The following is a 15027-nucleotide window of genomic DNA, read 5'->3' as shown; positions in this document are numbered from 1 at the left end:
TTAAGAATATGAAGTTTTTTACTAACCACATATTCCATTAGTTTATCACCACGATTGTTGCAGTCACTGCTGCCCCAGATAACATGGTGAGCGTTCGCGCTTTGTGGAGGAATTTCTGTGGGAACATAGCAGATGTTCCCAGAACGGCCAAATTAACACAAATTTTGGCACATGATAATACTAAGCATCTTGACACCATTAGGTTGAAAGATGGTAGTTTTTCCACGTCTGGTAAGGACACTGACAGATATGTTAGATGTACACTTTCCGGACTCTAAGGTCACCAACAATGGTGGTACTGACACTCTCCCTTTGAGGATCAATCGAAACAAAAGGGAAGATTGGGCTGTGGCGAATAAGGTCGCCACGCATTCTAGACTTATATGGGCGATAAAAGTCATTTAAACCCTATAAGTCCCGGGAACGGATGGGATTTTTCCAATCCTTTTACAGGAGGTCAGTGACATTCTATGCCCTCTGATGCTTAGAACCTACAGGGCTTGTATTGCTCTAAGGCATATACCTAGCACCTGGAAGCTGTCTCAGGCAATCTTTATACCTAAGCCTGGTAAATCTGATTACCTGGAAGCTAAGGCATTTAGGCCAATTAGTCTTACCTCGTTTCTCCTAAAAATTCTGGAGAAAATGGTTGACAACTATATTAGAGAGGAGGTTCACTGCAACTCTCCTCTGTCAGTTGCTCAGCATGCCTATCAGAAAGGCAGGTCTACTGAGACCGCCCTGCATGGTATTCGCAGCTGCCTGGAAAAGGCAATAGAGTTCAAGGAAATTGCGCCAGCGGTTTTTCTTGATATAGAGGGAGCCTTTGATAAGGTCTTCAGTGCAGTTATATTGAAGGCTGTAAAAAGATTTGGTATCAATGACACATTGTGCCTTTGGATCAAATCTATGTTGACGGACCGGAAAGTGACATCCTCCCAGCTGGGTGACTCCCTTACAGTCTCCAACAGTCGTGGTTGCCCACAGGGGGGAGGGGGTTCTCACTCCCCTTCTTTGGTGCCTGGTGGTGGATGAACTTGTTCGGAGGTTGAACAGGGGAGGATGCCGCAGTTTCGTTTACGCTGATGATATTGCTATCATCATTACTGGGAAATTCCCAGTAACGATAAAGGATGTAATGAGGAGAGCTGGTGCAGGGAGGTCAACCTCATGGTTAATCCTAATCAGACTGGCTTGGTTTCTTTTACTCGAAAAAGGATAAAAGGCATGTTCAAGGGTATTTCCTTATTTGGAACAGACCTGGTGGAGAGTACCGAGGTGAAGTACCTCGGGGTCATCCTAGATAGCAAACTAACATGGAAGCCACACCTTGACTATATATTCAAGAAGGGTAAAATGTTATTTTGGAGAACTAGAAGTACAGTTAGCTCATATACTACTAGTTCTGAAGAAGATCTCTTGGACTCCTCTGGAACTTCTGAAACAAAAGCCAGAAAAAGTAAAGTGTGCAAGTTTTTTGCTTTCTTAGATAAAGATCGTACACGATGTTTGAAATGTGAAGCATTTATAAATTCTAAAACTGGAAACACCTCAAGCATGAGAACTCATTTAAGATGCAAACATTAAGATTTATTTAAATTATTGCAGTCAGAAGAAAATGTGGCAAAGTAAACCAAACAGCCTAGCTTAGATGAAGTTTGTGCTCAAGTAACAATATTGGCAAAGACTCATCCAAAAGTCATTTCTATTACTAAAGCAATTGGCAAAATCATTGCCTTAGACTTCCAGCCATATTCAATCGTAGAAGCTGCTGGCTTTAGAAGTTTTGAATGAATGCAAGCCCAGGTACCATATTCCAAGCAGATCAACGTTTACAAGACATGTGATTCCAGATTTGTACAAAGAAATGATAAATAAAACCCAATCTGATTTGAACCAAGCTCTCGATGATAAAACCTCACTGGGGTCCTCATCATTAACTGCTGATTTTTGGAAGTCAAAGTCGATGGATTATTTTCCGAGTCTAACATGTCATCGTACGAGGAGTAATTTCAGCATAGCTGTCATGAGCTTGTCTTGTTTCCCTTACCATGAAACCAACACCGCAAAAACAGTGAGAGAAAATTTAAGAAATCTACGGTTGAAATTCATCCCTCAACCATTCATGGAAGGAACACTTCCAATTTATGTCACAGCTGATAATGAAAGAAACATATCAAAAGCTGTAAAAGACTCTGAATGGACTCACATAGCCTGCTTCTGCCACACTTTACAAATTATGCATCCAAGATGCTATTTCTGAATTGAAAATTAAAGCAACCAAAGTAGAAGATATTTTAGGGGGGTGTAAATCAATAGTTGGTCACTTTAAGAAAAGTGTAGTGTCCTCGAATTTACTCAAGCAGAAACAAAAAGAGCTAAATATTCCAGAAAATAATTTGATTCAAGACATCGGAAACTATTTCTTGCTTCATAGATTAGTCGAGCAGAAGCAAGCAGTATCAGCTGTTCTACTTGATATGGATAAAGTTGACAACTTATTAACTTTTGAATAGAAAATAATTGAGTCATGGCTTGATGTTTTAGAACCTTTTGAAGTACCCACCCAAGATCTCTCTGGTGATCAATACCCGACTTTAGCAATGATTTTTCCAGCATGACACTGTTTAGAAAATGAATTAAACAAACAAAGCTTGCTTCCTCAGGTTTACTCTGAAAATCTCCCAAAAGTTTCTCAAACATTTAAAATCAAGATTTCCGAATTATCGAAACAATGATTTACTTATAAAGGCAATGGTATTGGATCCTAGGTTCAAAACTATCCTTCTTACTATAGAAGAAAAGAAGTTTGCAGTAGGTTTATTGAAGAGATAAACTTTATCCACTGTAGCAGAACAATAGTTCGAAAACTATAAAGAAGAGAAGTTTATGGAGACTTGTAGAAAAAAAAAGATCAAACCAAAAAGGCCAAAGATGGTTCCAGTGAACAAGTGAACTTTTATTTGGAGCAAAAAGTCTTTTCCAATTATTCCTGTGTGTTGGAATACTGGCTTCAAAATCAATAGAAGTATCCACAGTTTACTTCTTGCTAAGAAGTATATATCAATTCCAGCTTCATCAGCATCCAGTGAGAGACTGTTTTCTTCTAGTGGAGTTACCATGAATTGACAGATAAAAGAGAATTACTGCTCCCAGAACATTTGGAACTGACCCTCCTACGTATCAACTTAGAGAATAGTTCATTTTGTTAAGCCCAATATATTGTAAGAATGCTCAACTTTCTTAAGCGGTGATAAGTCTGATACTATGAAACCACATGTTTTGTTTTTATCTCAGGGCTTCACTAAAAGTAAAAAAGTTTGATGTTACAATAGACTTTTCTTTTATATTAAACTAAACTATCATTTTTTAAGTTGAAATATGATGGTTGGTAACTGCCATTTTGTACTATACAAGTATTTTTGATATTTTCTTTTGTTAATTTGAGTAAAGAAGCCTTAATAAAAGAATTTTGATAGTGTAGAGAATCGAGTCAATTTCTGACTTAGCCCAACCCACAATGTAAATCTGCCTAAATGGATATCAATAAAAATTAATAATAATAATATAAATAAAAGTAAGTATAAATTTTCGAGCGCTCGAAACCTAAGGCTAAATCGTCGAGTACTCGAAACCCCCTTTTAAGCTAAGCCTCAATACTCAAAAAAAAAATTAAACTCGATATTAAAATTTTTAAAAACTAATTCGACTCAAAATCCAAAAATTCAGACTCACACATGCCTAAACCATATATATTTACCATTATTTGTCCCCTTTTTACTTATGTAAAAAACAGTATAGTTATGGATTAAACACTAAAGGATGTTCTACGAGCGTAAAAACGCAAAAATACTCTTTAACCTTTCCACCTAGCGGCGCGAGCCCGCAAACCGGAAATTGTTTTCTATCCAGGGGTAAACAAACGGGCGTGCAATTCCATGCTTGATTATCTTAATATTTACATTCATTTTAATATGTATTTGGCTTCATTTTAGGATTTGAAGCTTGGCAGATTCAGCCTTTTCACTATTTACTATTTGCAATTTTAAACAAAATTGAAGATTAATAAAAGAAGCGTGTTTTGATCCATGTGGTTATAATCTTCAACTAAAAGAGCAGACAAAAATCTAGAAATTCCAAAAACCCGCGAAATTATTTAAAAAAAATACGAGATGGCGCTACAACATCATATCCGGTGCCCCTAGCGGAGTTAAGCGCGGGGGGGGGGGAGGAAACACGTTACGACCGAGCCAACGCGAACTCTGTATTGAAATCTTAGCTAATGGTACATCCTTTAGTGTTTATACCATGGTATAGTTGTGTTCTCGGAAAATTAAATTTAACGCTTTTCCTTGTTTCATTGTAAAAACTATAAAAACAAGTGGAGTGCCAACAACTAGAAGACTAAAATATTTTCTGAAGTTCAAACTATTTCGCTAGATGTGACGTCTAGATTGTATTAAGTTCAATGGTTTAACGTTGCCAAGCCTATTTTCCCAGTCTAACCAATGATTTCCATCCTTCTACCTTCCAAACCTTTTAGACCTGAAAAAGCCCAGTCTCAGAAACGAAATGCAAAATCTCCCATTTCCAACCTGTGCATACCAAGATGTCCATCTCAAGCCAAAGTTAATCCGTTTAAGACCACCGGGATTTATCAAGATAAACACAAAAAAAACAGATTTTTTTCAAATCTCAAAAGAATTTTTGCAGTGATGATTAGAGAATAGTCATAATAATGTTTACCATATACCTGTACATTACTTCAAGTGAACTTTCATGTTTATCCAGAGTTCTCCATGTCGAATTCAAACGAAGTTTATTAAGCTCTTGCAATGACTCAGCGCAGTCAATTGGATCGTCAGCTGAGCTATAATAAGAGCTGATGAAATGTTTTAACGGTTTGGAAATGTCAATTTCCGTAGTTTTCTTCAAGGGTATGGCTATAAACGTTGCCATCACAAAATTTTTCTTTTAAAGATTAACTGTAAAATAAATTAGGCCGAAAGAATACGAAAATTACTACACCTGAACGCAAAAACTAAAGTTTACAACGAAATATTAAATCAAACCGCCCCCAAATAAATCAGGATCCTGTTTAACACAATGATTTGAAGGAAATCGTGAATCAGCGCTGCCAGGTCCTTATGATGAAGCAATTTCTCTTATTGTTACCTAAAACCGGTATAAATAATCAAAATATTAAAATTTCAATAAGAAACGGGGCTGTACATATTACCAGTATTTCTTTGAAAATCAGATTTTGTAAGCTGGAATAACATATCAAATCGAAAGAAATTTTAGTAGAATCTGTACGCTTATTGTGTAAACAGTAAAAATTATGCTACAGACATTAAAACCAGATAAATCTAAGTTTTTTATTATTCAGAATTTAAGACACAAACTGGGATTTATCATCATTTATGGTTGCCAGATTCTAATCTAGGATCGTTGATCTGAAGTCATATATTTTTTTCGAGTGCAGTTTCTATTTCATTGTGTTATAACCAATTTTCACTTTATTTATTTTTCATTTTATATTATTAAAAACAAATAATTATAGAAATTTCAATCTAGAATTAAACGAAATCTATTTAAACTCAAATAATGTTAAAAAAAAGTTTGTAGCTAATAGTAGTACCCGAAAAATGGGAGTAAATAGACTTCATTTTATTTAGAGTCAATGTTTGTAATGGATGCCGTCCGCCACTATGGAGGAGTAGGAAATGACAGTGAATGAAGAATAACGTGTTTTGTAATTTCACCACTCTGGTGATAAATATTTCGAAATGGGAAACTAATAATTTAATTTTCACGTTAATATTACGTTGTAAGGCCCGTGCGTGCGGGGTCAAAATTGATAATTTAACTCAAGTTAAAGTTTGCCTCGTGGTGTTGGTACTTCGCTTGTGTTATAATTACACTAAAATAAGCAACATGAGTAAGTTGTCTTTTAGGGCTCGGGCGCTGGACGCCTCTAAGCCTATGCCCGTTTATCGCTCAGAAGAAGTTCCAGATTTGCCCGATTTTGCTGCAATAAATCGGGCAGTACCTCAAATGCCAACTGGAATGGAAAAAGAAGAAGAGTGTGTAAGTATCTCAACCTTTGGTGTTAAGCCTTGTAAACAAAGGCTTCGGTCGATTAGGTGATTGGCTGTTCAACTATTTCATGACAGGCTCTATTGAAACTAGCCATTCCTATTATGTGGTTTTGTATCATGTATTTATTTTATGATCATGTAGCTTTTCTAATGTTTCACATTATTCGCCTGTAGGTTTTCGTTAAGTTTGTTGTTTTTACTCTTATATAACAGTGTTAACCCTAGGCTTGTTGTAATATTGTTCAGTGGAGGTTGTTAGTGCCATCTAGTTGTGAACTTTTTCCAGAAACTTAAGCAGCTATGGTTATAAACATACCTACAACATTATTTCTGCTTATATTACAATCACAGATAATTATAACTTTAAATTATGAATATTAAACAAATTCCTTCATGTATTTGTAAAATTTGATTTAGATTGTCAATTAAGCAGTAATTTAGACTCAGCTCCTCCATAAAATTTGAATAATCAACAAATATATATATACTTATGACCTACCCTTACCAAAAATAAGTTGGATTTCAGTTTGTATTTAGTTTGTATACACATTATAAGTTGATATTGAGTTGGTATTAACTAGGCTCAAGTTTTCAGCATATTTCAAGTTACTATTAAAGGGGTAATAAGTTGTTATTCAGTTGGTAGGACGCCACTGCGGCCAATGTGAAGAATAGCCCCCCCTATTATTTTTCGTTTTTTATTCGATTTATTGGTAGCATTTTTTACGCTGAATTTAATGGTGTATTAATTATTATCCGCAAACATATAAATTAAAAGTTATCAGGAATGGGATTTTTCAATTTTCACGGGTATTATCCTGAGATTTCACTGGCTGTTCTACCCCGAGATAGAGTAGGACACATGAAAACAAACTTTCATTTTGGTCTATACTAATTGAATATCAATTAATGATTTGGGCCAATGTGAAGAATTGAACATCAATTAACTATTTTACTTTTCCGCGTATTTGGACAATACTTGATGCGTTGAACATCAATTAATTATTTGGGCCAATGTGAAGCATTGAACACCAATTACCTATTTTAGTTTTCCGCGTATTTGGACAATACTTGATGCGTTATGGCTAGGTAATGTCCTCTAGGTCGCGTTATAAACGGCCCATCGTGATAGCAAGAATGGGGTTGGGGTGGCGCCAATATTCTGTTTTCGATTGCACAAGTTAAAATTCGGTCGATAAGAACTTTTCTTACCCTCGCAAATGCTTTGAAATTGTAGATTTTTCACACGTGTTAACGAAGTCCTTTGGGCTATTATTAGCAATAGGTACTTTTGTTTTTTTTGTTTTGTTTATGGTTTTCGGGTTTACGATACTTGATGCGTCAGGCTTGGTGCTGTCCTCTAGGTTGCGTTATAGTTGGCCCATAGCTTTTTTTAGTATGGGGTTGGGGAGGCGCTGCGCGCCCCCAGCGCTCGAGCGAAGCGAGTGCGCGGCGCCGTTATCGCCAATACTTAGAGTACATTCGACGTTGTATAAGTCAACATCACACAGAGGTCATAGTATGGTTAAAAAAAACCTAAAATACGTTGAAATACGAGAAAAATTCCCAACCCTTAAAAGTTAGTACTGTTCTGCATTTCAGCCTTTTCCTTTTTCGTCATCAGTCCTACCTTCTCCAAAACGTATTAAAATCTAGACATTTAAAGCATCGTCCTCCTCATCAAATAAACAAACAAATCTCGAAATATGTCGTATTTCCCGTTGTAAAAATTACTGGCAAGTAACAATTTTACATTGATCATATCTTTTTAAACAATAAATTGTGATTAAAACTTTTTGCATTGTTAAAAAATCCCGTTATTTGAGGTACATATCATTAACATATTCAGTTCCCTCCCAAATCCCTTATTTGTAAGAGTTAAGTATAGTCTACACTACCACTACAAATTTCATTTTCAGTATTACTCCTTAGTACACACCAAACATAAAGTTTGATTTCACGTGTCCTGCTCTATCTCGGGAGACAAAGTATAGAACTCACATTAAACTATTGTCGAAAATGCATTGAAATTGACGGTTTTCAAAACGCGTTAACTTAACTAATTCTCATTTGCGGTTACTAAAAAAAATACCTTCGTACTCCTTACACACTGGGCTTTCATCTAAGAAAATAAAAAAAACAATAAAAGGAGGGGGGGCTGTTCTTCACTTTTGCCAATACTGCTTGTGCTAAGTTTATAATTAGTTGGTTTTTAGTAGTCAGGAAGTTACATAATATTTTTAAGTTGGATTTTAGATGTTTCCCAAGTAGGATTTAAGTTGCTTTTAAGTAGTTAAATGTAAATGTTGATTCTGGTGTAGTTGGAAATAAGTTGATTATTTAAGAGGATTTAAGTTATTTTTAAGTAGGCATTTGTCCCAAATACAAACTGAAAACTAAGTTGAAAAGCAAGTTGTCGTAAGTGGTTTTTAGCCAACTTATTTTTTGGTAAGGGTAGGGTTGAGAAACTATAATTATTAAACACCCCACAGAATAACAGTTCAATAAAATTAAAACTGATGTATTTTTCCATTAAATAGAAAATATCCATAAATATTTGAACGAAAGTTATTTTTGGTTTCTATAATTTGGGGGGGGGGGGCCTTCATACAATGTTAAATATAAAGTTGATACCTTCCCAAATGTATGATTAATAGGAAGAATCTATCCAAATTAACTATTTTCTCCCAAAGTTTAAAAATTAAGAGCTTATTTATATTTTAAATAATTAAATTAAAATATGAATCTTCAAACTTATTAATTAATTTGTTTTAGCTCAAAATGTGGGGCAAACAAACTAAAACCATTAACACAGTTTTTGGGGTTGTGAAATTTTTTTCTTACACCTAGCCCCTGCAAGGGAATTAGTTCATTTGCCAGAATTTAACGATAGTTAAATTGTAAAATTAAATTTTCTACCAATAAATGGATACGGCTTTGCACTCATGGCTACGAATTTGAAATCTGGCTCCTTGATACTCAAAAGGGGTATTTTAGTTTAGCAGATGACACTAAGAATATGTAAGGAATTTTATGAAATCCCCATTGCTATGTGATGGCACAAAACAGACAATAAGAGAAGCAATATGTTTTTGTTCGTTTTTCAATAGAGCTAGGATAGTTCGACTGCCTTATAACACTATTAGTAATTTAAGCTCCACAGTCAGCCTGTTATCCTGACCTATCCATGTCAAAGGATTAAATCTGGCGTTGTTCGGAGTGTCAAAATTGTCAGCAGTTACAATGGCCTGAAGAATTGCGAAGTCCGTATTACAGGGTGACTAGCTATTATTATGGGGATATTGAAGGCTTGTTGGAACCCGTTTTTCATACTAGGGTATGGAATTTTTGGGGGTAATAGAAATAAACAACCTAGGAAATTTTTCCAATTATCCTACACAACAGACAAAATAGAAAAATTTCAAAACCCTGCACAAAAAACATGAATTAAAGTTGCAAAATTTCACCCTGAAATCAATCATCACTTTATGAACTGTCAAACACTCGACCTACTTGGCAACTGGGCTGTTTGGGAATTTGATTTTGGATGGCTCTTTAATGTCAAAGTAATGGTTTCATCTATGCTCTATAAAATCTCTGTTTCAACATTTTGTCCATTCGTTTATTCATCTAAGAAATGAGCTTTAGCAACCAAAATTATCAATGCATTTTCTTCAAAATAAAAAATGTTCTATTACAAATTTCAGAGTTATTGTTTTCAAAGAAAGATGCAAGTTCGTAAGAAATATGGGAATTAGTTTCTGCCCATTAATTTAAATTTATATATAAGGGTGTTTCTTTACGCCTGTTCTTGGACTAAAATTGTACTCTTTTTACCATAAAACCTTTAATTCGCCTGTTCCAGGGATGATTATTACTCCGCCCCATAAACTATTTGCTTGTCCTAGAGTATTAGTGCTACTCTATTTACTCCTTGTGAAAAGGAGGTGTAAATGAGTAAATCGGATTCTGTCGTCTGATAGCTAAAATTTATCTGCTAAAAAGGCCACATGCAGCCATTTTGGAAAAACGTTTTTACTCTGACTCAAACTATTCACCACCACAGAATCGGAGTGAAATGATGCTATAGCCTGACTCTTCTTACCCTACTCCAAAATCCTGGAAGATACTTTGTTAGGATCAGATTTTCAGTTTATGTTGTAACCGTTTCGCCTTCCCAAATCGTATCCCATTAAGGATGTAACACAATTAGGGTAAGCGGTTACAAGTTAGGGTTTGGGCTAAGCCTGTCTTATAAGTGAAAATCACCACACGAGTTGATTCAGTCAGAAACAGGTTTAATGTTCAGAAATATACTTACACTTACAATAACATCGGAACTACCTCGTTCAGCCATAATATATCTCTAGGAAATCTTTATAATACAGAAGGAAATTCTTGGGGCAAAGATAAAAAACATACCAACGAGGGGATACAAAACGTTGACCCGGAATCCTCACGGGCAACCATCTCCGGGCAAGACAAGGAGAAAGACCATAAAATCACGTGGCACAGGACATTTGTACTGCCAACGCTGGACTGCTATCCCTCTAGTGGCTGATAGCGAAAATAACTAAAATGTTTATAAAAAATAGGAGGGTTCACTGTAACGAACCCGGACGCCATCCGGTGACCGGATCCGTTACATCCCCCCAACGAATAAATAAGATATTATGGATGAGGTGAACTGAGGTATAGGATGTCCTAGAGACCAACAAAACAATAAAATAGACACAGAATAGAGTAAAATATACATAATACAAAAGTTCATTCAAGTCCGTAGATGACGGCTTTACTTAGGGCAATTCGGTACATCGTGCCCCAACGACCCATTGACACATCCATAGCGGCGATATTGTCCCCATAATCAGACGTGGATACAGTTGTGTTAATCTTGGGGAAACATCCAAAAAATCCTGTTGACTGTGTCACAGCAGTAAGGAAGGCTTGCGAAGGGTCAGAAGTGATCGTTGATAGTGTATAATGGTCTCTGTCCTTGCGTCACACTCATCGTCCTTATAGGGGTGACCATTAAGGTTCCTTCCATTTTCAATACATTACGCATGATAACGAGCGTGTCGTACGTCTTCCGTCGTAGTCACCGCCGAAAAGTCGGCTCGGCTGCCGGCTGAACTTACGACGTTTCGTCGATGTTATTGATGTCGCATTTTAAGGCTTTATTTATCGTTGTACATGTAAGAGGGGCGAGTTCCTTTTCAAGGGTGCCTTCTATAAACGGAAACTTTAGATTGTGAAGTCGACAATCTTTGGTCAGACAATTTAACACAGCCGGTGTCCACCACAGAAACTTCGTCTCAGGATGAAGTCGCATAACGGCGTGGGCACATGAATTTTTATTCCAATTCCCTTCCGGAAATTAAAAATTTCAAAATTGTATACCGCCCATCGCCAAGCATTATGCAATCGAGTTCCTCCTGAGTAGGACTGGTAGCGATTCCTGAGGTTTGTTCTTGGATCTTACGCCACTGCTTGAGACCGACAATGAAGTGTCAGTCCCAAAATCGAGACAAGCGAAAGTCCCGCGAGCAAAACAAACTCCAGCGCGACCTGTGGTACCACCGTTTTCTGTCATAACATCGCTTCAAGGCGGCTTAAATTCTTAACTGAAATTATTAAACTCGTAATTTTCAAAAAATAAAACGTAATTTAAACGCTTAGCTCCAGTTTGGGTGCCAGTGTAACCGTTTTGCCTTCCCAATCCCATTAAGGATGTAACACGATTAGGGTAAGTGTTTACAAGTTAGGGTTCAGGCTAAGCCAGTCTTATAAGTGAAAATCACCACATAAGTTGATTCAGTCAAAAACAGGTTTAATATTCAGAAATATAATTACACTTACAATAACATCGGAACTACCTCGTTCAGCCATAATATATCTCGGGGAAATCTATAATACAGAAGGAAATTCTTGGTGCAATGATTAAAAACATACCAACGAGGGGATACAAAGCGTTGACCTGGAATCTTCACGGGCGAGACAAGGAGAAAGAGACACTAAAATCCCGTGGCGCAGGACATTTATACTGCCCACGCTAGACTGCTATCCCTCTAGCGGCTGATAGTGAAAATAACTAAAATGGTTATAAAAAATAGGAGGGTTCACTGTAACGGACCCGGACGCCATCCAGTGTTTTTTTTAAAGGTTATATGCTAGCTTGTAGAAAGATATTTCTTAAATGGTAATATATTCTAGGAACATCACTTGCAAAGAGCAATATCAGCACAACAAGCATTTGGGCACACAGGAGAACTTGTTATACCCACTCCTGAAGTTTTTACTGCCAACGAAGAAGACTATGAAAATATTTATCCAGGAACTTATAAAATGCCTCGTCAACTTATTCACATGCAACGTAAGTATTATGGTAAAGCTACTGTAGTGCCATAAAATAAAATTGTTATTAACTTACAAGGAGACTACCCGTGGTGGTTATCACGGATTTTGTTGAATCTCGGGGGTTAAGTAGACCTTATGGTAGTATGAAAATTCCCAAAGGGAAAAGTTACAATGGGCTTTAGTTTTCCCATGGCAACCGAAGATCATGGGATTTTCTTGACTTCACACTTACTTTCCTGTGAAAATTCTTCAAAAATTTGAAAACTATACGATTTTCACCAATCATGTCACCAATGAGTCAATAGATTTTTTTAATTTTAAACACTGAAAGATTTGCCTAAATAACGGATATACCCAAGGTATTAAGTAGCTCTAAAATAAACACAGTTTAATCGAAACCTCCCATTTTTGGTATATTGCACCTCGATTAAAGTTTAATAACTTTTTATACATAACTTAAATTTAAACATAATTAGACAATCTTACACATTTTAGCAAGGCCAATTCAAAGGTAGAGTTAATATAGTCTAACTGGAATTGAAGCCAGGTTATTGGATGTCAAATTGTACATTTTGATTTTTGGGGGGTGTCATTCGAGGGGTTAAAGGGTCATGTGGGAGATTGAAAACACTAAATATAAATACACTATTAGATAGCTCTAAAAAAGAGCTTTAAAATAAGCTCTTTAAAAAATGGGTATTTCCCTTGTTTTTATTTGATAAATCAAAATCTATTTTCTTGAAATTCTACAAGTTTGAAATTTTATATTTTTTATATCATACAAAAAATGGTTTAAATCTTTTAGAAATTATTACTACGTATTTCTCGATGTGTGATATAATGCTGGAATATTTTTTAAATCATAATCATCATGTCAGTCGCAAAATCAAGTTAAGAGGTACATGGCATTTTTCATCCTGTTTAGGCCATGACAGACTTTTGGGCAAAATTGAACTACAGCGGCCTCATGAATTTTTTATTTTTTTTTGGCGGAGAATGTAGCACTTGACACGTCCATTAACCGGGCCGTCCCAAATAAGCATAACTAAAATAACATAGCCTATCAATACGAACCCATTATGCACCGTTATTTTCAAATAATGCACTAGTGCCGTTTGATGGAATTTAATTTTTTAAATGGGCGGGCCAGCTTAACGATAGCCTGCCCAATTTAGAATTTCCTAGAAGTAGTCCAACAATTGGCACCCATTATGCACCACCATTTTGGAAATTTGCACCACACTGGGTTCAGAGATATATGAATTTCAAATTGGGCAGGCCAAGTTAAAGAAGCCCGCACATTTCAAATTTTCAGCCTTAAAAGTAGCCCAACAATTGTACCATTAAGCATCACCATTTTTAAATTTTCCCCATCAGTGTTTCCGAGACAGATCAACTGCGTAAAGTTCATATTGATAGTCTAGATCAGGATTTTCAACCTGTGCTCACGATGGCTACGCGAACTATATATAAAAGTCAACTCTTTCTTTCCTTGTTAAAAAAAATGCGAACGGCTCTGTTAAACAAGTAGGTTTTGTATAAGATAACAGGTGTCATATGCCCTTTAATATAACTACGTATGGCGTATGACGTCATTGGTCATGTGACCCAATATTGTTTTTGGTTTTAGATGAGTAAGAAAACTCTCGCTCACTTTGCCCCTCTAACAAGGAGACGACCCTAGGTGATAATCACCAATTTTGTTCAAAGTCGGGTGTAACTTGAAAAACCTGCAAGGGTAAAGTTGCGACGGGCTTTCGTTTTGCCATGGCAACCGAAAACGTTTTTGACAACATGATTTGGAATTATTTCCATTGAAAATAACATGGGAATCTGAAGTATTTTAAGGGTCTCCCAATTAAAAGGTTTCACAGGGGGGACCCTTATAATCCTTCAGATTCCCATGTTATTTTCAATGGAAAAATCCCAAATCTTGATGTCCAAAACGTTTTCGGTTGCCATGGCAAAACGAAAGCCCGTTGCAACTTTTCCCTTGCAGGTTTTTCAAGTTACATGAAGGTGTACACTATACCCGAGTTTAAACCAAATCAGTGATTATCACCTTGGATCGTCTCCTTGTAAGACATGAGTAATGTTTATCTCTATGTGTAACTAGTTTTAACTTGAAGTATTTTATTAAACCTTTTATTTTGTAATAGTTAAATCATTCGTTTTTATTTCGCTTAACGTCAATTGCAACAAATGGCATCTCTGCTGGGGATAGCAAAAGTTAAGTAAAGGAGTGAAGACGACAGCCAAGGCCCGTTTGTATACACGCATTGAAGACCAGTGCAATTATTACTATGGCAGAAGGAGGGTTAACCATGCTTGGGCAAATTACCAAATTGACTTCCAACAATTATAGAAGCTGGTGGTTTGAAATGGAAGTGGTTCTGAGGAGCCAAGGCCAATGGGGAATAATAGACTGAACAGAAGTTCCACCTGCAAGTACAGCCGCTGATGACGTCAAATGTCGATATGCAGATAGACATTCCAAGGCCTATTCCAACCTAGCATTAAGATTATCAGCTGATATAAGAAGTTTGATTGAGGGTCAGACTACACCAGA

At 36.3% G+C, this 15027-nt stretch overlaps 2 protein-coding genes across 2 annotated transcripts in view; one reads left to right on the top strand and one right to left on the bottom strand.

Moving 5' to 3' along the window:
* The window catches only part of ALiX (programmed cell death 6-interacting protein-like protein AliX), a 42348-nt gene extending 37240 nt beyond the window's left edge, over window positions 1–5108 (bottom strand). Inside the window, exon 1 of the mRNA XM_090164238.1 lies at window positions 4754–5108. Within this exon, the coding sequence (XP_090020364.1) occupies window positions 4754–4959 (206 nt within the window). The 5' untranslated portion in view covers window positions 4960–5108. The remainder of the gene's footprint in view (window positions 1–4753) is intronic.
* Window positions 5109–5684: 576 nt separating this feature from the next.
* E(Pc) (Enhancer of Polycomb) overlaps window positions 5685–15027 on the top strand; it is a 42933-nt gene continuing 33590 nt past the window's right edge. Inside the window, exons 1-2 of the mRNA XM_090162975.1 lie at window positions 5685–6090; window positions 12315–12474. Of these exons, the coding sequence (XP_090019101.1) occupies window positions 5737–6090; window positions 12315–12474 (514 nt within the window). The 5' untranslated portion in view covers window positions 5685–5736. The remainder of the gene's footprint in view (window positions 6091–12314; window positions 12475–15027) is intronic.

This window comes from Leiobunum rupestre, chromosome 11 (genome assembly GCF_980474605.1).
Source record: "Leiobunum rupestre chromosome 11, qqLeiRupe1.1.hap1, whole genome shotgun sequence".
NCBI lineage: Eukaryota > Metazoa > Arthropoda > Arachnida > Opiliones > Sclerosomatidae > Leiobunum > Leiobunum rupestre.
This window is presented reverse-complemented; position numbering and strand designations above follow the sequence as displayed.